Source organism: Nipponia nippon, unplaced genomic scaffold (assembly GCF_047370975.1).
Source record: "Nipponia nippon isolate SJK-2023a ecotype South Korea unplaced genomic scaffold, ASM4737097v1 scaffold_10, whole genome shotgun sequence".
NCBI classification, from domain to species: Eukaryota; Metazoa; Chordata; class Aves; order Pelecaniformes; family Threskiornithidae; genus Nipponia; species Nipponia nippon.
Genome location: NW_028262291.1, coordinates 4,627,615 through 4,653,896, shown reverse-complemented (window position 1 = coordinate 4,653,896; position 26,282 = coordinate 4,627,615). Strand labels below are relative to the sequence as shown.

Genomic DNA, 26,282 nt, shown 5'->3' with positions numbered 1-26,282 from the left:
AGAGCTAATAAGGCAAAGCTCAGTCTTAGAGAAAGGCTAACGCTTTCCAGGGAACTTGTTAGGACTGCCATGCTCGTGATATTAAAAGCCCACTTGCACCGTGACTGGCAGAACGCAAAAGATTTTTTGAATGTGACCTGTCAAAAACTTTCCTGCAATTAATAATTAGGCATTTCATTACTCGGCAGTGAGAGAGATCAGATATTTAATTTTCCTGACCAGTCACAAAACAGGTTAGTAATTTTAAAAAATTCCTAATGCTACACAGGAATACATTAGTATTATTTCTATTTACTATAGCTTTTTTCTATGTATGGTATTTACTATTTTATTGCTCTACATCTTATATTAACAAGATCATTTTCTTCTTTTTATACATTAAATAATTACATGCTGGTTTTCAGCAGAACATGATTCTTCACTGTAAAAGCAAGTGGTAGGAGAGAACCGGGGGCAGCCTTCAGGCATGGTGTCGCTGCCGTGACCAGAGCGCCTGCAGCGCGCCGGCCGTCTCGGCCATTCCCCGGGAAAGCTGCATTAACCCACTTCTCCGGCTCGGGCTGTCTCTTCCTCCCACACCTCACCGCTGCAACCATCCAGCTTCTCTGCAGCAGATCCAGGGAAGGGAGGTCACCAGGGGCCACTGCCTTATGAGACGGGGACGAGGTTTATTGCGCTGAGCTGCTGCTTCTGGTGTGAAAAGGGAAAGAGCATTACTCTCAACAAGGAAGGGAGGGTTGCTCTTTACACATGGGAGCAGAGAAATGGCCCCCAGCCAAAGCCCAGCTTGAATTCCTCCCCCCCAGGTGCTGAGGCAGGACTAACCTGGCACGCAGGTCCTCCCGACATCCTCAGCAGGGTATGAAAACTAAAAATTGCAAACACATTTATTGCATTAGTCTGAACAATCTGCACTCTGCAGTACCTTGTTAAATATTTTATCACTTCTGATTAATTGATGGATTTTTAATTTTTAAGTATGCTCACATATAATTCTTAATTCCTGGCAAGAAACAAAGGACTGCAGGAGTTTAGTAACCTACTCTCTACAAGTACCGTACCTATCTCTCCTTATGATCAAGACCATTGCCTTCCAAACCACAGGAACAATTTCAATTAATTTCAATTTTCATTGAAATACTGTAAGATGCTTGGCATTTCTGAGGCATAATTTGCCCAAGATTTCTATGTATGTTACAAACATTAAAGAATGTCTGCAACACCTACTAGATACTGTAGCTTGGGGCTCTGTCAGTCCACAGCGTGGGGAAGGTAAGATACAAAACGCTGCTTGTATATTCTTAGACTGCACAATTAATGAGCTGAGACTAAAGCCCCACTTAATCCCCAGTCTCGTATCTGACTGAAGTACGGTGGGATAACTTTTTTTTACACATTTGTTAGTACATACAATTAGGATGTATCTTTTTTGAGGAAAAAAAAAAAAAAAAAAAAAAAAAGAACAAAACCAAGCAAAACCCACAAGGTAGCACATGGGATGCAGTTTCCTCCTGTTCACCATCTCACTGTGTTCCAGAAGGACTGAAAAAAGTAATTTATTCTACGGTTTGGGGGAACTGGAGCTGGCTGTTCGTCCATAGCCGTACTTGTGTTGACAGCTATCGGGAACTCTCTACAAGGTCTTCTGAAAAGGAACCGAAATTGATAAATAACCACATTTGCATTTTGGGGCATCATCTTTTGCAGAGGTTTGTTTGCCTGTTTTTACTAAGACAGTTCAGTTTCTTTATAGAAAACAGACTTTCAACGGAGAATTCATGAGATCACAGACTCAACTGTAAATATAGAGATGGTTTTGGTCTGCCCTTTTAGCATCCAGCAGCATCTCCTGGCCCCAGCCAAACCTGGAGATCCAGGTAGGTTTTGTACATCCTCATAAGAAATTGTATCTGCCACAAACAGCATGCAATATAGACAGATACAAGAGACGAGGGATAGAAAAGCAAGATATACGTCCCCGTTATACAGACAAGGAACCGAGACACTGAGAAATACAGTGACTTGAGGTGTACAGAAAAGCCATCTGAAAACCATTCACCTTGAAAAAGTTCACGTCAATGGAAGAACCAACCATTCATGCTAGTGTTTGCTAGAAAGCAAGCATGACCCAAAGCATCATCAAAAAGCACTTGCACTTTATATGTACAGTATGGTAACTTTCAGATATTTATACCCAAGTTCACCCTCGGAATACTTTTACTAGGTTGTTATTGAGAGGAGACCCCGGGAGACTCCCCCCACTTCAGTGGCTGGCACCGACCCACCTCATGTGCTGAGCAAAAGCATTCCTCCACAGCACTCTCTGTACTGTGATGAATACCCAGACTGATTTAAAGCGGGCCCCCTGGGTTGCAGCCACTGTGATCTATACTACATGAATAGAGAAATATCCTCTGACTGATGAACGAAAGCTGACAGTTAGTCAGACTCCTCCTGTACTCAGCTGCGCAAGCTTTCACATCCAATACTACTTCAAATGCAAGAATTTAACTACAGGGCTCTTCGCTTTCATTTGGAAAATAAAGCCGCAGCTCTGTATCTGTGTTCTTCATTTTGAGGCTAGGTTTGTCAGAGGGTTTGTTGTTGTTGTTTTGTTTTACGATAGTACCCAGGGCCTCAGCAGCGTACTCTTGATTAACTGTTAGAGATACAACAGCCTAGACTCAGCAGGTGATTTACTTACTGCAGAGCATGCTGCTGCGGTGGAGATCAGTGATTTCATCTCTCCGAGTTTCGAGTGGAAGCGTTTTGGAGGCAATTCGTCATGTCCCTGAGGGTGGATGAAAAGGATTCATTTTGCACAAGTACCGCCATCCCACTACTACTACCGTGCTCCTATTTCACTAATAATTGATGCTTGGAGCAATGCTAATGAACTCTGGAATGAGCTGTGTTCACCTATCCCTTGGCCAGGATAGCTGGAAACAGGTCATGAAACAGAAAGACATACGAGGGGCACAAGAACTGCGAACAGAGTAACACATCCAAGCAAAGAACATCTTTGTGGCCTCCTTATCTTACGCAGAAACACTCAGATATTCAAAAGAGTGCTCACACCAAAGAAAACTGCAAACAGCTAAGAAGTTTCCATCAAGTAATATAATGACTCCTTGGGTAGGACACCCTGCTGAGATACCAGTGAGACACATCCAGCTGCTAGGAAACAAGTACGGTTTGCTGCACGCTTAAAGCAAAGGAGATAGGAAGCAAAAACATATGCTTCATCAAAACCAGATCCGCAGCAGGACTCAGAAGTAACCATATGGTAACTACTTTAAAATATAAAGTGAAGGGCATTCTATTAATACTAATGTAATGCTGTAATCTCTAGTTTACACCCTTATTGATCTTGGATGCTTGCAAAAATAATTCAAGTAACGCTGAATATATTTCCAATTTTGTTGCTTATTCAGTTCTGTTTCATGATTCTTTGTAGGCAGGCTACAATTTCTATGCATATATTATTTATCAGATGTATGCTTTTCCCATTTGTTCATCAATTATGTGCATTGACTACTTAATGACTTGCAGCTTGAAATCTCCAAGTCCTGTTTGCCCTATTTTTAGTTTTGACTAACAAAGTCAATGAAAGAAGCTTCAAAACAATAGCATTAATAAAGATTTATCAAATCTGCAAGATTAAATTATTTAAGTCATCACCAAATGATACTTTTTCTTACTGGACTACGAAACACAGTCCTAGCACATTCTAGAAATAGTTATTCTGTAAATGTAAATTGACTAATCCAAGCCATCTTGAATACAGTTAAGCTCAATTTTATTTAATTTTTGCAGCTCAATTTTACTTAATTTTTGCATACAGAAAATTTGCTGGCACCTCATCTTTATATCAAAATGCTTTAATCAATATTTAGCCGCAAAAGCAGCTACTGCCATGAAAACATATAAAAACGGATTTGTACAACCTGTGAGGATGATGCAGTACCTGAAATAATTCCAGTGAAAAATATATTTTTAGAAATCTTCCATCCTAAAAAACAGCTATGTCCAAACACTTTTTTCTTTAGTAGCCATAAACTGTTTAGAGAGAGAAATCCTTTCTTGATTTGCCGACATCATGCTTTTGTACGAATGAAGCCGCAGGCTGACCTACAGTGAAAAAGTCAGCACAAGTTCACTTACCATCTTTTGGAAAGCAGACCTACTTGCACAGCAAAGCCGCTGGTTGGAATTCACAAATGGCAGCCAGACACATGCTAACACAGCAGTTTTATGAGACGGGAATATATTAACATTTATCAAACAGAACCACAATTAATTGAGTGCCACCAGAAAAAAATTCTCCTGCCCGCACCGGAACAAGAAAGAATCTCCTGTGGATTTGTGCCCTACATCCCATACAAGCACCTTCATCCATCATGAACAGTCCTTGCTCTTTGCCCTTCTCAATGACATATTCCCAGTAACCACTCGCACCACCACATCCCCTGTATCCCCCAGGTCCCTGAAGATTTACCACTTCACTACTACCTTACTACTCGGGAGGCCATCCTTCTCCCTGGCAGTATCTTTATTTCCCCTAAAGTATCTAGAGTTTCTTCCATGTGTTCTTGTACATCCTCCAGCGTCCTCACCACAGCCCGAGGTTGCATTTCCCTCCATGAGAAGATCAGTTTCAATGCCTTCCCTCTAGACAGCTAGCAATTTTCATTAACCTCACCAAGCTATTTATAGAGATTCAATGCATATACTGTTCCTTCAGATGTATTTGAAGTTGCTAAATGGGTTCAAAAGGTACTGGATGGAGGCAGAGGAGAAAAGATGAACTAGCAGACAAAAGGACCAACAGAATTATCAGAAACACTTCAGTTCCTTAGGAAAGTAGCTTAAATATACAATGGGAGAGTGAACCAATAACACAACACCTCCCAATATAAGAAAAACCCATCAGGAGAAGGGAGACTCCCTGAGCACAAGGCTAGGAAGAACTGAGAAGATCTCAAAAACAATATTTACTGAGATTCCAAGTCCGCTGCCCCGAACGCCATGGCTCCTACCTTATTCCACCAGATTTAGCAATGTGTTGCTGTACTTCCATGTGTGCAAAACCCAGAAACACTCAATCTGAGTATTTGCAACGATAACTTTGCAGGTTTTTTCTACTTTCACTTAGAAATATTCAGCTTGTTCTGCCACTTTTTTGTCATTCAAGCTCATCTGTTCTGCAACAGTAGACTGTGCCTATTTTACATCTTTTTTTAATCTTTGCAATTACGCCTGTCAATTGAGGAGAGGATTTTTACCCGAGGAGAGGCTGGTGACACCCCACAGCTTGGCAGTCCCATGCATCCCTGTCAAGGTGCAGCATTAGTAGGAAGTCAAGCTCTCGAACCTGTTTCACATCACAAAACGCAATTGCCGGTAAGAGAAGGGCGAGAGAACCATTTCCATTCTTTGCTTACTGGCAAGTAAAACACAAAGGCTTATCTGCTGCTTATCGGTCTGTATGATTCCATGCACTAGCAGATACCTCGGTTCTGCGATCCAAAGGCAGTGCTGGAGTCACCTCGGGAAACAATTCAGCCTTTGCTGGCATTGAAAATCAAAACCCATGAAAACAATGGGAACGTTTTTGGGTGTTCACAGCAGTACAGGAAAGGGAAATGAAATCCAAAAATTAAGCAGAGTTTCTACTGGAGCGCTCGCTGCTTTCCCCGTCCGTTTGACTTCAGAGCACAGACGTTCACGCTTTGAACTCCACGGCAGAAAACCACAGCAGAAATTCTTCCCTGTTAATGGCAGCAAGCCATTACTGGTGTTTGATAACTGCTGTCTGGGATGACAGCTGGGGTCCTGCGCGTCTTTCTTAAAACTAACTACCTATGTTTTAGATCTACAACTAACGTAGTCTTCAGCAGCCGACCTTTCCACGAAGTTCAAAAATCACACATTAAAATGCAATAAAGTTACTGCTATAAATGTATTCACAAATTGCGTCAACTGACTGTTAACTTCTCCCTGTCTTTGACCCCCAGCACAGTCTCTTAAATTAAGAATTTATATAGGTAAAAATGATCCCACCATATTGACGTCTGTAATATCGGAATTCATGTGACACGCTCTACCTTTAGGGTGCACTGAACTTGGTTATTAGCCTGTGGTCCATATATATCCCTTATATAGCACCCCGAGTACCCCAACAGCAGCTTGCTTTGCTAGGCAGACTATATCGAGCTATTTTTTCTCTGATGATTGAACACTCATGAGGCAGAATAGACGGGAGACTTCTGTGAGCACAGAAGTATCACAGGCTGTGAGACTGCTGGCTTCATCTAGGAGCTATCCCCAGTTTAACACGCTAACCTGAGGGAGGGAATATGTTCTTTCTGTAGGATGAGTTTCTGAAATGATAGCTTCTGAAAAGCAAGAAGGCTATTGATGTGGTTGGGGCTGTGGGGGAGAGAGGGGTGTCAAAGGCAAGAGTCCAAGCTCTGTCTTCGTTCAGTTGGGATGCACTCTTCAGATGCTATCCTGGGAGGTGGCTTTCTCTGTTGCATTATCAGCTGCTAAATACAGCCCTGGAAACAGCTACATTCTGGCAACAGATGAAAACACTCTTCCTTCAAAACACATTTTTGTCAGCCTTCTGCTCAGCCCCTGCAGAAGTACTCTTGCTATTGATTCTTGCTTCTTGCTTTTACTATGGTAGCACGGTTAAATTGATTCTTAGCATTATTGTCTGAATACATCCACAGGTTTAAATGATGAGAGAGGAGGAAAAAAAAAGAGGCAAGATAGGAATTATGGAGGAAAAAAAAAAGTCTTTTCATTGATTGGATTGTTAGCTTACTGTGAAGATAAAATATGCACGTTCCGCATTAGGCCTTTGTTGGCCACTCCTGGAGCACAAAGAACTAAATTAGCACTAATTACCAGGAGCTAAGATTAGTCTCTCCTAGCCTGTGGAAAATACAAAGGTGAGTTTTAATAGCAGAGCAAGGAGATTAAGCAACATGAATTCTGACAAGAGCTGTAAAAAAAGGGCAAGTAAATTATCCCTTGTGATCTAAAAATATACAATAAAGTTGTACCAGAATTCATTATGTCTTTCCTTGAAAAAGCCACAGCTCCTTTCTTTATAAAAATTCAGTGTAGGGCAAAGAGGCACTATCACATATCTTCTGCAGTTGTAAAGAAACTACACACCGATCTCCAAAACTCCTGAGTCCTATTTACTTGTGATCAGGAAAGGCATTTGTTAAGTATTAGCATTGCTGCCTAAGTCAACACTGGAGTTTATAATGTGTATTTTCTTTAAATACCTCAGTTCCACTGACACTGGCTGCTGTATAATCGAACAAAAATGTCATACAAGAGGAAAGCACATGGCCCACTTAGGAACATTTTTCTTTCTACTTGTTTAAATTGAAAGAACTCAATCATACAAACTAAATATAGCTAAGAACAACCATACATATCCAAGGGTCTCAGCAACAGAAAAAAAAAAGGCATGTTATGTGTCTATCCAACAGTTCTGGTATAAGGAAAATGTACATATAAACATATATATATATAAAAATATGTATATTAAAAATACTTTAGACTCAAAAGAATGTCTTGCTTATACAAATTACCATGTTTGACAAAGTTCAGCAGTTTCAGAGAGTTTGAATTGTGCTAACGTCACCGAAAAGCAGATGGAAGCAGGCTCAGCAGAGTAGAAGAGAGGAGAAGCAATGAAGCAGGTTGCGGAAGGGGAATATTCTAATTTTCCAGTAGCAGAAACATTTTTTAATATCTTCGCAGATGTTGGCCAATTTAAACAGCTCGTGAGAAATACAAGTTAGAAAATAATCTGGAGCATTTGGAACAGTATTCAACTCTTGTGTATAGTGCTCATTTCCCTTTGAGTCTGTTAAGTAAAGCTAATGAAGCACTAACGAAGCTGGTTTCCTATGGATTTTTGTCTGGTGCTTGGAATTGCTGGAGTTTAGCAAAACATGAGCTTCCTTTGACTTTTTTTTGTTTTGCTTTTATGTGCTAGAGGCATTGACGGCATTTCTCCCTTTGCAGGTTGAAGAGAGAATGGGCTCCCAACTGCAAATTTTTTGTTGGCGAAAGAACTAATCCGATTTCTCTCTTCCAGCTGGGTGGCAATATTCACAAAACTTGCAAGAACCTTACAGCCCACCATGGAGATAATGATTAAAATAGGTCAGAAGATTGAGAAGCTGTGAAGAGGACTGTGGCAACGAGGCTGGAAAGGGCAGGCAAGCAGGGGAAAAGACCACCAGAGTGAAATAAATCGTGCAAGTCCCACTTTCCTAGATTAAAATGCATGAGTTTGGAAGGGAAAAAAGGCTATCATGGAGAAGGCTAAAGGAGACACATCAAAAACACATGTAACTGATGACTACAATCCATAATGAGTACAGAAGAATGCTTTCTAACTCATGATTGTTAATAGGCTAAACTAATTCTTCTCTCAAAATTTGCCAGTTGGAATACTGCTTTTTGGACTGGGATGTCACTCAGCAGAGCAGCATATTAAATATGATCTTCCAAGCTTTGAGTTGTAAAGTTTTCTTTCATGTGGCTGCAAGAACTGAAGAGGATTCAATACTCCTACGGTCTCTCCATGGCTTTGCTACTGACTTTCTAGTATAAGCCAACACAAGTTAAATCCTTTCTCTCTAGAGTTCCCAAAGCAGTTTTCTTGACTAAGTCTAATCAACCTCCTTTAAAAAAACTGTTGGCTTTACTTCTTTTTCATTCCCACCAACATGAGGTTCCTCCAAGGCAGCACACAAAAGCAGAAGGCAATTACTCAAGGCAGAATATTAGAAGTAATGGAAGACCTCAGCCTGAACCTGACCTGTTTATGCCCTTGCTAACATTTGAAGTGTAATGCAAAAGGCAATAAACACGCTGCTTAAGAAATACAAAAGAACCCAAAATACCAGCCAGCTCAACACAGCCAGCAGGCCAGAAGACAGCTGGCATCTGGAAACGAATGGAAGGAAATCTCTTTGGCATAAAGTTACATCTTTCTCACGGAAAACAGAATTAAATTAATTTTTTAAAAAACCAAACAACATAAACTAGCTATGGTTTTCTCAAATACATACTAATAATATTTTCCTATATTCTTCCTCCTTAAATGGAGTGTCTTTTATATGCACTCACATTATTGATTTCCTGCAAAGCATCTCCTTCCTACAGTACATTCCTGCTTCCAGCTGAAATCACTGTAAAAACTCACCACCTGTGTAGTCCATGAATTATTTTGAACTTCATAGACCTGAGACAAAACTATCTATCCACAGTTTTCCACTGTGCCTGCCAGAAAAGATGGCAATCAAGTATTTGCCAGGCACACCCATTTCTTCAGTAACTTTAACTATCACCTGAAATAAACTGTCTTGCAGGTATTTCCAATCAGAATAAAATTATTGGGTTCAAAGCTCCGTATAAGTTACTTTCTCAGTTCACTGAAATGTTTTTCACATTCACAGGTTACTATGCAAGTTGATTTTACTTCTGCACCTCTTTCCAGCCATAATTTTCCAAAGCACGTGTACGTTGAAGTGCATTCATTTCCATACATTAACCAGCATCCTCTATTCTGCATCCATGAAATTGCTTTATTAAAACTCACTATTAGCATTTTAGTATAAGAAAGATGCATTTGTGACACTAGTAGAGGAAGAAAATAAGAGCAGAATAATTCTGCCTCATCTTCATCATACCTTTCAAAAAAACTATAGGATTCATCATACAAAGAATGTGTCTTTCCAGTAATGGCACATTCTTCATACATATGCACAGTTATTCCAGACTACAGTTCATTATTTCCACAATAAAATTATTTCTATAGACATTTAAATAGTGTTCATAGCTTAGTTAAATGAAACAGATGCACAACAAAACTGTAGTCCCAGACCTCCAGACCAGGTGCTAATATTTTTCAATTGCTATGAGAAAAAGTGAAAGTTTATTGCAGAAAAAGTTTGAGAGAACGGCACCATCCGCGTAACCTCCATCACAGCGCGGTTCCTGGACTCTGCCTCTGAGCTACCACCATGTGGCCCTGCCCAAAGGGCTTCACCTCTGGTACCAACCCTGACACCACCAACACCCGGGTGCAGACCTCGAGGACCACAGAAGAGGCTAAGCAGTACCGGCCCCGCGACCTAGAAGTTACAGTGCTGTACGTTTCGTGAGGAAAAACACACTCACGGTATTCATCTTGAGTTTCCCTAAGGTATCTAGTGGTTGAGATAAAAGCTAGATGTTGGCATGGGAATGTCATGTTTATTTGCAATGTTTATGCAAATAAAGCCAGTATTTGGCATGCAAAGATCCATTTATGTATCTCTATGCCTGACTAGACACAGGAAGTCTTGAACCACACAATTGGGAAGGATTAAAAAAAAAAAAAGAATCAAACCACTTTCTTATGAGGTATTTGAAGGTGATGCCCACATTACAGTTTCTAATAACAAACATAAACAACCCAAGGTCTCCTCACTCCTGAAAATCCCACTGCAAATGTAAACCTGAAGGCAATGACAAAGCAGAAGGGCAGCACTTTGAGAGAAAACTCAAATTACGTTAAACATTTTTTCTTGTACGTCTCCTTCATACAGGTGCTCACAATTTCACTGTGGTAAGCATAGCCTACGCCAGAAAACTCTGATGATGGTTGTCTAAATACATGTTCTTATAGCAACTGCAATATGGGGATTTAACGACAGAATTCTTCAAGTGATTTCTGATTCATTTTTGCATCTCAATCTACAGCACAGAAAAGCTTCAGTCCTCATCTTTGTCAAGAAATGTGCAATTTGATGCATAAATGAATATTCAGATGATGAAAGTCCTTTAAGCGAACAAAAGCATCTTAGAGAAATACCAGGCTGCAAATCCTGCTCCATTCTGTGAACCGGAGAGTGGAAGATAATGACAGGCTTTTTCAGTTTGTCATCGCTGGGGAGCATGGAGAAGGCTGGAGACGACACAACGCCCACGCCAGTGGCTACCCCAGGGCAAAAATAATGCCTTACAGTTCAAAATGCCATTACATTAAATACCACTGCATCAGTCACGCGTGACAGTGCCAGCCACACACAAAGACGTGCGTTTGACTCTGGACTTCTGATGAAAAATGTTAATTTTTAGCTAATGTCATAGTGACTTGGCAAAAGTAGCAACCACCCTGCTGTTACCCCTACAAGGCAGGGAACACGGATGCTAGCTCACACGGGCTGACGGCAAAACAATAATTTTAAGCAGGAACTCCTGCACAAATATTTCCAAATACAACTTCATACATACTTTTCAATTTCTGCTTGACAGGACAAAAATGGTTTTTAAACAAAAGTCTGAGTAGAGATACTGAAATTCTTCATGATGTACAGTTATACACAACATTTACACCTAAGAACTGAGTACACAGCAAATACACAGTGCAGGTAAGAAAAAGTAGAAAGTGGTCTTTTACTAATAGGCTTAAAAAAAAAATTACTCTGGCTGCTGAAATAAGATTTAATTTTATTTCTGTCATGCTGCACTGGATTAAATGGCTTGGAAGTGTTCATATCGCAAGGTTAAAACACAAAAAGGTTGCCCAGGACAGTTTGGCTTTGATTCTTTGAAAGCGTCAGTTGCAAAATTGGGAACAATTTTGTCCCGTCAGCTCTTCTCCATATTGTGTCCTTTGTCTTGAGGAATCCCCCAGAACAACACCCACCGATGAGCAAAGCGTTTAGAAGGATTACTTCATTTCATGTTGAAAACCAACAACCTTTTGAATTCTAAGAGCATCTCACGTACCTTAGGAGACAACGTAATTAATGAGGTTTGGTTCCTCCTGGTTGTAATTTTTCAGCTTGAAATGCCTTGAAAATGCAGTTCCAGGCCATATGTAGAGCGCACTCTTGATCATTAAGGCTTTTAAAAGCATCTCAGATTAAACATGCAGAAATGAAAACATCCAACACTATTAAACATTGCAAAAATGTTTTATGGATACATATGCACTTACAATGATGTACTGCATATTTAAACATCGCCTGTCAGGCAAAATTAAGAGTTTGGGATTGACAAAATATGATTAAATTTTATTAGGCTGGTCCAATACATGAGGACTAGCATCGCAGCCTGTATTAGCATTATGTGGATCTTTTAACAGTTTCAGAGTGACTAGGTAATTATTTTTTATTAACGTTCTCTAGAGGGCCTAAAAGTCTATTTTTCAGAAGCACAAAGGCAGAGTTAGTTTATTTGAACTCACTATTGCTCAATCTACCTTATTCATTCACCACAAATGAATGAACCTTTGACTGCTAAGTGATGATATTGATATTAAAAAAAAAAGAAAAGAAATAAATCAAGCTTTGGTCTAAATCCTTGGAGTTATTTAGCTGCCTAACTCTCCATGAATTTCTTAAATGGCGTAATTGCCATTGACCTTCCCTGTCTTTGAGGCTCTTAAACACTCAGGGAAGGTCAGAGGCAGTAAATTGCCAGCACCCTTGTCTGAAGCACACGGATCAAGGCCAGTTTAGTACTTGCTTAGTTTAGCAGATAAAATGTGGAAGTCAGCATTTCTAAATAAATTATATGATTTCTAGGTAGTGATGTATGATTTTGATAAACATGATGAGTCATCATCTGAGAGAGAGGAAAAGGAAAGAAAATCTCAGGAGTTTTAAGAGAGGCCAAAGCATAATTCAGTCTGTCTTTTTAGTACATTAAAGATCCACTAAAAAAATCGGGTAAATAACCCTTGAACCAGCACTACTAACAAGATCCTTTTTGGTTACCTTTTTTTGGATCCCAGCTGCCTCAGTTGTAACGGAAGATGACTGAAGGAGGAGAAATTTAAGACAAATGTGTTTATACTGTAATCATATTGCTGGTAGAGCCACAGTCACCTCTATCTTCTACACAATGTAGGAAAGCTCTGCCAGTAGCCCAGGGCTGACCACAAATGCTCTATTTTCATTCCCTAATTAGTCTTCAGGCAGTTATCAGCTGAAAAGACGTCCCCTCCATTTCTCTGTTTTCCTTTCTAGAAAGTGAGAATTTCAGCTTAGGCACGAAAGAGCTGACGTACCAGGTTAGAGCTCCGGTCAGTTTGGTCCCATCTCCTGTCCCAAATGGTGCCAAGAGCGGTTGCCCAGAGAAGGCTGTAAGAGCAGGACAACCACACCGTCACACCTCCCCAGCTTACCAGGATTTGTAGCTCATGGAGCTAGTTGCTACTTATTTAGTAACCATGAAGAGATTTCTGCTGCATCGTCTGGCAAGGAGTTCCTGATTTTAACCACATATTGTGGTTAAAAATTATCTCCTTTTCGTTATTTTAAAACTCTTATCTGTGGACTTCATTATTTCACATCCCCCAGATTTTTTTTTTTACCATTTTCCTTTTAAATGACTTAATGCATTAGCATTTGCATTTAGAAACATTTGCACCTCTTAAGAGAGTTCTGAGGCAAAAGCTATTAAAATGTACAATCCCATGCGGAAAAATCTGGTTTTAAACATCAGCCTCCATGTTCTGGTGTGTCTCCCCACCCCGTTATCCCTGTTTTGGTAATAACATCCACAGACCATCCCAACGATGCTGTACCTGGAGGATGGTTTAAACAACTTGCCAACGATCAAGAGTAATGGTGGTTTATCTGCACAGCCGGCAATACACCATGCGCCACATCTTTGACTACAGCACCTGGAAAAATGACATTATAATTTGATCCCACTGGAGCAAAACGACCAGCCTGAAGAACATTTTGTAAATAAAAAGCATTGTTATTAGTAACATGTTTTGCACAGACCAAAGACACAGGTTGCATAAAAGAACGGGAGACTGAGGATTGCAATGCTGCTGCGGAAACACAAATGCTCTGCTCAAGTATTTGACTCGATGCTATATTTAGAAGCTATTTATTAAAGGTGAAGGTCTGATAAAGACATCTGAAGACTCACTTTATTTACAAGCAGTGATGTGTTTTTCTGTTAAATAGATGAGCTTTAGGATCATGTGGATTATCAGAAAGGACTATGGTTTCTGGTTTTATTAGGCATATTTTTGGTTAGTGTTTTTAGTAGACTTATCTTCTGTTATCTGTCATTGTGTGAGAGCATACTCGGCTATTTGTTATGATAGCCTGACCCCAAGTGATCTCTATCTAAAATTCAACATTTTTTTTAAATTTATGTAAAAACAAAACTTGGTATATCTTTTGAAAACAGCTGTGTTAGCACTGGTAGCCATTATTGGCTGGGATCAGTCTTTCCTAATATACACAGCAGGTCACCAGCTCCTGAATCTTTGCCTCAATTAAAAGAAAAAAAAAAGGCAAATCTTATCACTCACTTTGTGCATTTGTTTCTTCTGTAACAATTCTGAATGCCATCAGTTAGGTTTAGCTGCTGTATTAGCAAAATCTCAAACATACCAAGTTCCAACAGGGTTCATGGACCAAAGTAACACTCCCACCGAGGACAGGGCGGCAGCTGGAGCCACCGATAACCAGCACCAGAATTTAGTCGTGGAGGCTTCAAAAACAGCAAAGCTAAAACTGATGTCTTATTTGGCACCAGAAAATCCAAATGTGAGGCAAATCCAGGGGGTATCAGGCTTTCATTGCTCTGCTGCTCACAGAAGGGCTCGTTTTTAATGGATATTTGAGCTATTCAGATCCTGTATCCCTCTTGACCTTCCTACCTTGCCAGCCGCAAATCAGAGGACGTTGGGAACATGATGTCCCAGCATCCCTTCATCGAAGAAGGGCACTGCAGCGGGATGGCAATGAAAGGCAGTAGAGCACACTAATAAGACTTTATTGATTTGCCCATCAGAAGCAGCAATTTTACAGTTAGGCTCTACAGCCATTTAAGAGCTAGGAAAAAAGATTTTATTGAGAACTGAATCTGGTAAAAGCTAAAATAGTTTACTCCTACCCAAGTTATAGATGAGAAATGTTATGTAGAACATGGTACATTCATGTTCTTTGCCATGACTGTATGCTACTCATATACAGATGAATTCAATATAAATTGTTTCTTGGTTGCTCCTCAAAATCCCAGTGTCTCCGTATTTCTGTGGCAGCTACGGCCATTCACTCTGCAAAATCCAGTACTTTTCTGCTTGTTTTACTTGTTCATATGAAACAAACTCCAACTTTCATTATTCAGGTAAAGGGACAGTAATCCAGATGAAGAATTTAATTATTTATCGTGTTTCGTACTGAACTGGGGAGACTCAACTTGATCCTTCTAACCTAAGGATGTATTATTTCTATGCATCTGCAAACAATTTATTAAAATTTCCAAAGCTTACTACAAAGTATTATGCAGTTCAAATAGCAATTATGTAGGAAAACTGAAGCTGAGATAGCTGGAGTACTTGGGTCACCAGACTGCTGTGTTTCTACATAACTTGTCTTTGATGTAAAAAGTACTGCCTCGTATTTATTTACTGTGACTTGATCTGTTCCTACTCATTTGTAGTTTCTCCATCATATCCTTCTAGTCGTGTCCTCCACCAGTTGTACCTGCAGTAAGAGTTAATACATGACCAATAACAGCATGTAACTTTAGGAAAAGAGTAAGAAGCAGTAGATCTTGCTTACAGCTGGATAAATTACACAAACATTTTGCAACACAGCCACGTCTCAAGAAGAGGGTGTCTGGCCAAACATACGGGCTCTCGTCTCCACCTCATCCCACTGTTCTCCAAAACAGTTTCTCCAAGAAATACTTTCAAGATTCACCTGTCTGCCAGGCAGGAAAGCCAAATATTGCTTTTGCAGAGTTAGGTGTAGCATTTCTGTGATGGTTAGAAAGGTCAATAGGCAAGACGAGAGCACTCTCCTCTTTCTGAGGCAGAGGCCACGATTCAGGAATGTATCTGAGCACACGCTTACTTTTAAGTATATACTCAAATACCAATTCAGTCAAGAGGAAGCAAAGGGCACAGACACGTGCTTCATGGGTAATATTTCCTTCCCAGGCTCAGGCGACCTGACAAAGGTCAGGTTTGCACCTTTTCATGCTTTTTTGCTACACTCATACCAAATGTTTTTTCAGGCAATTTCATTTAATAATTTCGTAAGATGAAGAGCTGGAATACAAACTTAGCATATCTGCAAACTTCTGTAAGATGCCATTGCTATTGTAATTGCAGATCTCATAGTATTTCAGATACAATAATCTGAAAAATAACATTAGTATTATTAAGACACATATACAACATACGCCGGTAGCACGTAGGGGTGTAAGCAGAGCCCTGCCATGACAGGCACTGTATCACCCCAGCACACGGGAGGACAATCCTGTCCTCAGGGAGTTTCAAACCCAATGGTTCTCAGGTTTCACAAGCATTTTAAGTCAATGTCAGTGCAGGTTGTCAGGAAAAGACAAATCCTGGGATCCCAGCCACTCTTACCAGCAATTGTGCACCTCATGCAATGATCTAGATAAAGGGTACTAAACCCAGCTGAACTGCAGCCTAGCAAGGGGAGGTTATTCTTCAGTTTGCTCACATATCACCAGAGACAGCACAAACATCTCACCAGGGACCAGACAACCTTTTTCAAAGGTAGCCCACGCACTTAGACTGGCTTACCCCAACTACGAAACCACAGACCTAATGACTGACACCAGATGGTCAAGTTTTTCCTCTTTAGAAGCAGACAACATCCCGTAGCATCCCGCTATCGAAACCTCCCCCCCAAACATTTTGCAGCATGTTTGAAATGCATTACCAAATTAAATTTGGCATATAAAACAGAAATTGAGAAATTGTTACTGCAAACATGTCAAGCATTGTTAATATAACTTCCAATTCTTTCAAAGTTTATCTGATTTTGAATTTACTGTAATGTTAAAGCACAGACTTACTGGCACAGAACGGATAACGACCTTGAGCAGAAAAGCAAGTCAATATAGGTTAGGGGTTTCTGACAAGAAGTATTTATTTAGATGCTGCAAGATTTATGTCCTTACCGCTGATGGATTCAAATTAAGTGATTGGTAAATAAATTAAAAAAAAAAAAAAAATCATTAAACCAAGACATTTGCCTCAAAGATTGTACTTCTGTCTTCACTGTCATTTAATGGATCATTCCCTGGCAGATGATTAAAATCTAAGGGATTTATACCAGACACTCAAGGTTAAGAATTTCTCCCAGTCTAAGTCATAGGAATGGGAATAAATCTAAGAATAAAAATCACAACCAGAAATTTGCAAAACTATGAACTTTTGGTTACAGTATTTGAAGGAGAGGTTTGCTTTTATAAAAATCCATTTAATTCAAATCTAGATGCATATCATTAATGTTGAAGTTTCTCAAAGTTTGGGTTTTCTTCAGACCCAGGTTTTGATCACTGTCTGATCGGCCATGGAATTTACATACTGGAAGATGACATTTTTCAAGACAATCTGACCACCTATTAACCATCATCAGTGGATTTTGCCTACAAGTCAACATCTTACTTGCAGTTTCGAAAAAAATAGTTCAATTAGAGCAAGCAATAAAAACTGAATTTTAAACTATTAAGATTTCTCTAACCTTATAGAGAGAAAAACAGTATCATTTTTCCCTTGTGGAGGACAGAGCATTAGTTATCATAACGACTGCCACTGCCTCTCTGTCGCCTGTTTCGAAGAACCTAAGAGCTACAGCTTTCCATCCAGCAAGCGATGGACTTTAAGAGAACCTCAACCCTTCAAAAAAAGTTATCATTTACCAAAACAACAGAAAACAGTCTCTTTCAGAGATGAAAAAGGCTCAGCACCCAAGCCAGCACCTCAAACCTGCGGCAGCCCATCACTTCAAATAGATTATTAGACATCAAGGACCAGTCAGCAACGCAGACCTGGTCAATCTGCCAGTTCCCTCCTTGTCAACATCCAGTACGTGGACGTCAAGGATTCGAGATAAGCCGAGGGGAACATCAAGATAAGAAAACACTGTTTTCACCCCTAGGAAAACCTGCTGTCATTTTGACCACAAAAGAAAAGATTCTCCATGGACACGCGACTATAAACCTTTAACCAGTTAGCAAATTGAAAACTTAACAAACAGATCTGAATATTTACATTTGGATATATACACCCAGCGTATATGTATCTTGGAACAGATTTGTAAATGTTTCCACTCTGTACTGCTTGTAAAATTTCAGAGTTTGGACAGGTGCCCTGGATGCTACGTCATTGCATTCGCTGCCAGAGTAAGAAGGGGGCTAATAAAATAAGCATTAGCAGGAGAACACAATGTGAGAAGCAAATTTTTAGAAGGGAGGCCTTCTTCAGGTTTATGCTTTTCAGTATCAGCCTCAAAAGGAAACGAGTGGGTAAGAGAAGAGAAGAGGAAAGGCAGGTGGCTCGCCAAATGGTGTATTCAGACCGATGACAAATTTTCACAACAAAGACATCACAACTAGAAATGTAGATGTTGAAAGCCCAGCTTCTATTTTATTGAACGTCTGCTGTGAGAGGAGATGCTTCCAGCACAATTAAGATCAATTTTTAGAAGTAAATTTTTAATTAAACGAACATAAAACACAAAAGATCTAAACCATCAATTTTTCTTAAGTTACAGACTAAGACTCATTCTGTGTTTTGATTTTTGTTGCATTTATCTTTATAACTGTTTGGAAAATCTATTCTAGATGTAGGCAGTTCTGCAGATGCAGGAGCAGGCACTGGAAGTTACCTCCATTCCAGAGAGGATTATGGCTGGGAAGAGGCCATCAGCATCTATGTAGGCCCCCCATAACCCAACTTGGCATTCTCTTTTCCCAATAACATTACAAACCACAGTTCCCACACCGTAACACCCGCACATAGTGTGTGGACCACTGCAAAGTGCTCTACTTGTGCCGGGTAGAAGCTGTAGCAGCCCCTGACCCTCACCTGGGCAGTGAGGTTAAAACAGGCCTTAAGAGTTGACCAGCAGTAGCTTACTCCTGCAAATAAGATGAAATCCCAGCTCCAAGGTTTCCCGTGTTGTTTTCCAAAGTGTCTGACAAACCTAGGTAATGGCAGGACTGACACTTCCAACACTCGTCAGAGAAATGAAATAAAGTCCCTTGGAGATAAGGAGATCAAAGCTGGTAACACAGCAAATGTTGCAGGACTGAACAGGTGAAGCTGGGATCCCAGTTTGTGAGAGAAGGATGATTTTTTTTTTCTTTTTTCCTATCACGAAACACCTCCTCCACACCCCACAAAACATCCCTCCAACCTATTCCCCGGCTTTCCTTCCTCGTCTTGCTGCTGCAAAGCAGCTCCAACAGAGGAAGGGGATGACGAGAGCAGCAGCGAGGAGGGACCAGGCGCCCTGGAGGTGCAGGGAGCCCGGGGCTGCTGCCGAGGGACCCCAGCGCTGACACGAGAGGGGCTGCAGGGCACCCAGGGACCCCACAGCGTTTTGCGTCAACATGAAAAAGGAGGTTGCACTGGCCCCTTTAGGAAGGCTGTGCCCAGGATGGGAGAAGAAAGAAAAGAAGGAAAAAGGATGAAGAGAAGCATCCTTCTGCACAGGTGGGATGTCCAGGAGCAAGGCAGAAGTTGCTGTCATCAACAGTGGTAACTGAAGAAGTCACATACGGGAGCACCTCTACTAATTAATATTTTACCAACTGCTTTCTTTTTTCTTAATGCTGTTGAGAAAAAGCAGAGGGTGGTTCATAAGGACAATAAAGCTGCATTTTCCACTCTTCCCAAATGTGTTAAAAGACGTTTTTGTCCTCAATTCATCTATATAAGCAAATTAGGACACAGTGTATTGAAGACCAAACAGTTGTTTATGAACAGGATACTTAATTCAAATGGATGACAGATAGAAGTGAGATTTTCAAGTTTCTAAGTTGTTTATGATAAATAAATATATGCCTGTACAAGTTCACTTCATGATAAAAAAATATTGGATGAGAGTCAGTAGAGTTGCACAAGAAAGCAAACATCATCCAACACATATACAGAGGCCTATGAGAAACTTTTCCTTAGCTTCCTTACACCCACTCACATGCAATTCACTTTGTTTTCTTTTTAACCAAGGAGAAAACAGCTTCACAGATAGTATTAATCTTTGCTTGACTAATTGAAGATCTTGCAGTTAACTTGCATACTTGCAGGTATAACTAGCGCATCAACTCCATTGTAGAAGCATTAAACAAAGTACTTTTACAGATAATTATACACCAAAATAAAAACAGAGGAAACCTTTTGAAAAAAACCCCACTCTATAAAACAGAGAAGCTTCATTGCATCCACAGTACAACAGGGTCCCATGTACACCACCAATCCAGAAATGGGACATTAAAGGCTATTTCATATGATGATAATCTGCCAGACCTTTCTGGAGCATTATAAAGTCATTGAGAGCTGGCGACTCAAATATAGAAAAATAATAATGCTTCACGCCCTTGCACCACGGCCGTTTGCGCATTGGCCGCTACTACCCTTCGCTGTCCTGCAAAACATAAGACTTAAAAGGTGACAAATCCAGGAACTTCACCTTTTAATTCTTTCTTCTCCCCTCACTTAGGCCAGCACAACTCTCCCGTGGTGTCACACCGTCACCCAAGGAGCAGAACTTGCTCTTCTCAGTCCCTTGCTCCTGCCCTGCGTTGTTCCTCCCATTGCACCAGCACGCGTAGAGCCAGGCTGCAAGCTGGAGCAGCTAACTCATCTGACATAAAACCAAAATACAAAAATCCAGCAATTTCTCTTGGATTAATGTTACCTTGCGTCGGTTCCTCAGCCCATGTCGATGCACAGCTGCACATACCCCCGCGCTGGCACGGTGGAGGAGGCAACGGTGGAGGAATGTGAACAAGCTGCCAGGGGAAGGTGGGACTGTTTCTCTTGGCAACAATGCCAACTTATGCCAGTTAAAAGCAACTGTTATTTAGGGCCATAATAATTGCAAGTTGAAGTATTTTTTGTTACGTGTTTGTTTGGTTTTCTACTTTTATTTTAGCCAAAAGAATACAAAAGTCAAAGTTTAATAAAAAATAATCCATCGGAGTCCTTCTCCCTTGAGTTTCTGTAAAATCAAACATGCTCTTTCAGCCATCATCATCAATCTTATGCCCCATACAACTTCCTTAGTAGGATGCCTTGAGGATGAACAGCAAATCTTCCCAGCTACTTTTTAAATTACTCTCAGTACCAAAAGGGACCCTTTGTACTGTATTAAGCACGAAAGCAGCATCTCAGAGCTGTTAACTGTAACTGTTCAAAAGGATTAATCTGGCATCGGAGTAGTGGCAGAAACTGATCACAGCCTTATCCTGGATGGGACTACAAAATAGATTAACAAGGTTCTTGATAGTCTTTCTGTCTCATCTACATTTCATTTTAGGTGTTGCCATACTCTGTCATTGCAATCACTGGTAGCTACCTATCTCTAGCTGAAGCAGTTGCATTTTGGAAGTAAAGAAATTCATGTCTTTCACAGGCCAAAAATTCTTACCATTTTCCTCAGGGACATAATACATTACAGAGTCATTTTTAAAGCTATATATCAGTTTGAATACGGATTTACTCAGCTTCCTGACACTAATATTTCCTCTGCAGACATATATGCAAGAGCCGTTCCCCTGCAGCAATACAGACACCGTGACCTAAAACTTGTCATGATCTAGCCAGATGCCCACAGAAACAGGCACGTTTGCTGAACTGCCGCAGTAATGAATGTAAACCTCATGCTGCAACAGCGAAGATGAATATTTTGTTTCCTCAAATTGACGTAGGCTTTTTTAGGTGGCAGTAATAGGAAGACGAAGTCATCATCTAGTCTCAATCACAGTCAAGAATGACATTAGTGGCTTCAAAAAAAATCGCAAATTACAGTGGACATAAACAAGAACAGGATCCACCAAACCTGTTCAATTCCTTTTCTTACCAAAGTTTTCCAAGGATTCAAGTCAAAGGTCACAAGTTATTTGTACAGAATAACAAGAATTTCTCATGAATAGAAACAAATACTCATCTCTTGTAATGATAATGCTGCATACTGGTGAGCCACGGTCATGAAAAACAAGAACGAACTGTAAGTTTGCAGCCAAAGTGTCAAAGAAGAGGATGGGCAGGCTGTGGGAGATCTCTTCTGATACCAGAGTTCTAGAGATCTCAGTGATCTTTACCTTCCTTTACTTGTGACCCAAACCATTCTCATTAGAAAGGTCTTTTGTGACCTACTTTTAACAAGACTGAAACTCTACCGTCAGCAAGCCCTCGTGAAGAACACGGGTTTGACACTAGCGTACCAAGTCCTACCAGCAGCCGTAGCTTGTCCCAGTCCAAGGCTGAGCATTCAGTGGCATTTAGCCACAATAAAACCCTTGTGTACAGCAACACATCAGGCTCTCCCGTGAAATACATGCCCTGATCCCTGGCAGAAAGGTAACGGGGAAACCAAAAATAAAGAAATTCAGGAAGAAATTACTAGATTCTTCGAGAAATTCTCTGCCTCCACAAATTCTGCTACCTGTGAAGCAAACATGTTTTCTGTGCCAGTTCTCTCCACTGTTTTTGTGATCCCAGTGACTTACCCAAAACATTTTGTGACTAATGGGAATCTGGAAAATTATGCCCTACATATCCGCAATATACAGATATGGCACAGCATGTGGAGAGGTCAGATAACTGCAGCAACTCTAGTATTTACATTTTGTTTTGCTTTTAAAAACCTTTTGAGTCTTCCATTAGATAATTACAGGTTTCACATTCTCACTTTCAAGGTTTATTTTCAAAACACTTCTGTCACTGAAGCAATTTCTTTCTAAGTTATCTACTTGCCAAAAGCAATTTAGGGACTTTCACATGACAGAAGCGAAGCACACAAAGTATTCTCCTCTTGCATATAAAATAGTGGTATTTAACTACTTTTTCTCTCAATATTATAAAAATAAACATGTAAATCAACCTGCCATTTTACAACTAGCGTGAAAGTGCCTTAGTACTATCATGACATTCACGTAACGTAAGCTCAGGGTAAATAAGAGATTTCGCACATTCAGTACAAGGGACATATGGGCTTCCCTATACATGAAAACACACACGATGCTGACGAAAGTAGGTAACAAGATATAGAGCTATTAAAATCAATGTTTAGGTTTAAAAAAATGCATCAGAAGCACAGGACAAATGCTGCAATTTTATTCTTCTCCTCGTGATGTTTAAGGAGTAATGCTGAGATACTTGGTTAGGTTTTTTCCCCCTCTCATCCTTTACCATAGAAATATCAGAAATTATAAGTCTAGCCTACCTACTTTTTCCCTAGAAACCTTCTTAACCGAAAACTTTCCTGAAAATCCTTGAGAGAACTTACCAAATACAACCTGAACTGCCTCCATACTCATCCAACCTTTAGCAAAGTGTTCTTCAGATGCTAATACTAAATAGGAGAAAATCCCTCAATTAAAACAGCTATCAAAATAAAGACCTCAGATAATTTGATTTCCATCATTTTTAGAATAAATTTGGAACCGACCGGTATCTGAAATATATCCCATTTGGTTTAGGTCATGGTGCACAGAATCAATCTGATCAGGTAATCAATATTAAAATGGTATTATTAAAAGAGAAATCAGTAATTCCATACTTGATACGATGCTTTCCTGCATAGCTCCAAACAAATTGTGTGAAAAAACACAGCAAAATTTCAGCTTTTGATGGTAGTGAGGCTGCTCCATTAATCTCTTTTTTTTTTAATAGAAGACGAATGCTACCTTAGGATTCAGATATAAGCAAAAGCAAGACTTGTTAAAACCCCTCTTCAGATAACGATAAGGCTTAACATTTCCTCTTAAGAGGACAGAGACGATAACTGAAGATGTTCCATGTTAATAACTGGTTTTAAAAATAAAAAACGGGGTATTTCTAAAAGGCGCATCTAACGCACAAAGGCATTTTTAGGTTGATCAGCTGTACCAAATTCATCATATACCAAACACAGACCCACTGGAGTTTTGTGTGTGCACAGTACGTGTATGTGTGTGTTCGGCACTATCATGCTGACATCTGCTCCCTTAGGGAAACACACAAATGGCCAGCTCATGGCCTTGATGGTGGACTCAGAACAAGGGGTTACATATGAATGCCTAAGAGCCCACCTCAAGAAGATTAGGTAGGACAAGTTCAACAACGATCAGCTACAATCTTTAATCTGGCTGAACAGCATAGCTCTGCCTGGGAACCATTATATTTGAAGAATTGCACTTTTTTCCTCTTTTGCATTTCTAATCTGGGAAGCAATTCTCCTAGCAAGTTTAATACACATGCTGGCCTATCTGTTGGGAGGGATGAAGACCAAGCACTTAGGAAGAGTATCTGATAAAAACAACTGAGAAGTCATATCCTGCTCCACCTTCAAGTCTGAAGGAAAGGTTATTTCTGGGAGGATGAGAGGCACGGGCAGCAGCGGCAGCAGGGGAGGGACGGCAGCTGCTCCTAACACAGGCATGGCTGGGAGAGGAGCAGAAAGGCTGAGCGGGCTCTCCTTATGCTCAGGCTGGTCCCACTCCAGACAGGCTCTCTGCGCACAAGCCACAGGGCAGCTGAGCATCCCCTGAAATGAAGATGCCCAAGCTGCTGTACCTTATATCGGCTGGCCTTGATGCCCTAGCAGCCCTCCGACAGCCATGCTCTACTAGAAACAGAAACCATGCAAACCCTACACAAACCTGAGCACAAGAGAGATGCGGCGAGCAGCCACCTTGGGCACTGCCTGATGAGCAGGCACAGACCTCAGAAGAGGACGGAGAACCTCCTCTCCCAAGCACTAACATTGCCCCTTTGCTAAATAAGGTGGTGCGGACCGAAGACCATAGGCATAGGTAAACGCTGCTGCCCCAACCCAGCCTGCTACCGCTCCCGCCGAAATCAAAGGTAAACAACTGCGACAGCAGCAGGGGACCCGGTCTTGAACAAACATCTCTAGCTGAGTGGAAATGGTGAATCACATTTTCTGTATTTTTAAGTGATATTTGTTTCTTTTTATGAAATGATTTATTTAAAGCCATTTTACAGCCTAAACTTTTCCAGATATTACACTAAAAAAAATAAATAATCGCCATTCTTTTTATAATGTACATCAGCTTTCTTTCGTTATCTTGTTTTTTAAAAAGCCATGAAACTATTACTTTTTGAACTGATGCAAAACTAAACCTGCTGCTCTGAAAAGCCCATAATTAAGAAGGCTGTAATCATTTTTCACTCTCTGGCTCCTTTTCCAAGTGTACGTCATTCTTTTGTTCCTCCTGCAGTATATTCTCATGGCAGCAGCAACCATGCTGATCCTAGGCATTAATTACTGTTTAGGAGAATGGCAAGGAGGCGGGCAAACAGAATGGAGAGCGCAAAGAAAACAACAGTATACAATTCCACAAAACCCCTCGCTGTGATATTTGAAAAAGCAGCTTACAAATACCTACCCACACAATGCTTATTGGAGGATTTATCTGCTCCTTTTAAGGACCTAACCTTGTAACTAAGATCTTTAGTTCCTCAGTCTGAGGAACATATTGACATCAAAATCTATTTTTAGTTAACCAGAACAAAAGCAAAGAAATCACTGCTAAAAGAAAATGTATATATATTTATGGGAACAATTTGCCTGGGTTATTTTGAAAGTGTCTCAGAGAGGTCTAGTATTCATCTAAACTAACATTTATTTCTACACAATAGAGAGTAATTAAAATTAGCCTGGGTAGCAATGAGGTTCTAATGGAGCCTCTTCAGGTCCTAGTGACAGCTTCTAGACATCTAATGACAATGTGGCGAACGAGGAGATCCACAGACTCCTACCACAATCCTCTAACTGTAAAATACATGCTAGAGATTTTCACATGAAAAAGTTGGTATCTGTAGAGTTGTCTTCTGTTTAAGGTATTAATAATTCAGTAATTATTAGTGAAGAACAGTAATTATTCAAATCATTTGATAATTCCGTTTCAAAAGGCGTGCACAGCAACCAATGTTTCCTATCCCATTTCAAACTCAGAATTGCTATTTAACTTATATGTAGTAATATTCTTTTTGAGGTGAAGGTCAGAATCAGGCCTGGTTAAAAAAGATTTTTTAAAGGACATAAACATTTTATGTGTTTGGCTCTTAAAAGGGTACAGAATGATCCGAGGCCCCACAGGGTGAGATTTATGCTATCAGTGTTTGCGTTTCGTATTCAGCTTATGTTTAGAGCCATATCTGCCTGAGCCAGCTAAGTTCAAAGCCTGGCTTACTAGCTCAGGTACAATAATATGCTAATGCAGCT

At 40.3% G+C, this 26,282-nt stretch overlaps 1 protein-coding gene across 2 annotated transcripts in view; it reads right to left on the bottom strand.

The window, feature by feature from the left end:
• Positions 1–331: 331 nt before the first annotated feature.
• Positions 332–26,282, bottom strand: part of LOC148057043 (uncharacterized) — a 163,860-nt gene continuing 137,909 nt past the window's right edge. Inside the window, exons 2-9 of one of the 2 annotated variants that reach the window (XR_015701202.1) lie at positions 13,622–13,720; positions 13,103–13,175; positions 12,810–12,851; positions 11,818–11,934; positions 2,705–2,791; positions 1,484–1,645; positions 826–868; positions 332–690 (exon numbers count right to left, since the gene is read on the bottom strand). Coding sequence is in view for 1 of the 2 variants with exons in the window: in XM_087743006.1 (XP_087599132.1) it covers positions 581–690; positions 826–868; positions 2,705–2,791 (240 nt within the window). In the remaining variant the exon portion in view is untranslated. The remainder of the gene's footprint in view (positions 691–825; positions 869–1,483; positions 1,646–2,704; positions 2,792–11,817; positions 11,935–12,809; positions 12,852–13,102; positions 13,176–13,621; positions 13,721–26,282) is intronic. The other variant, XM_087743006.1, reaches the window with a different exon arrangement.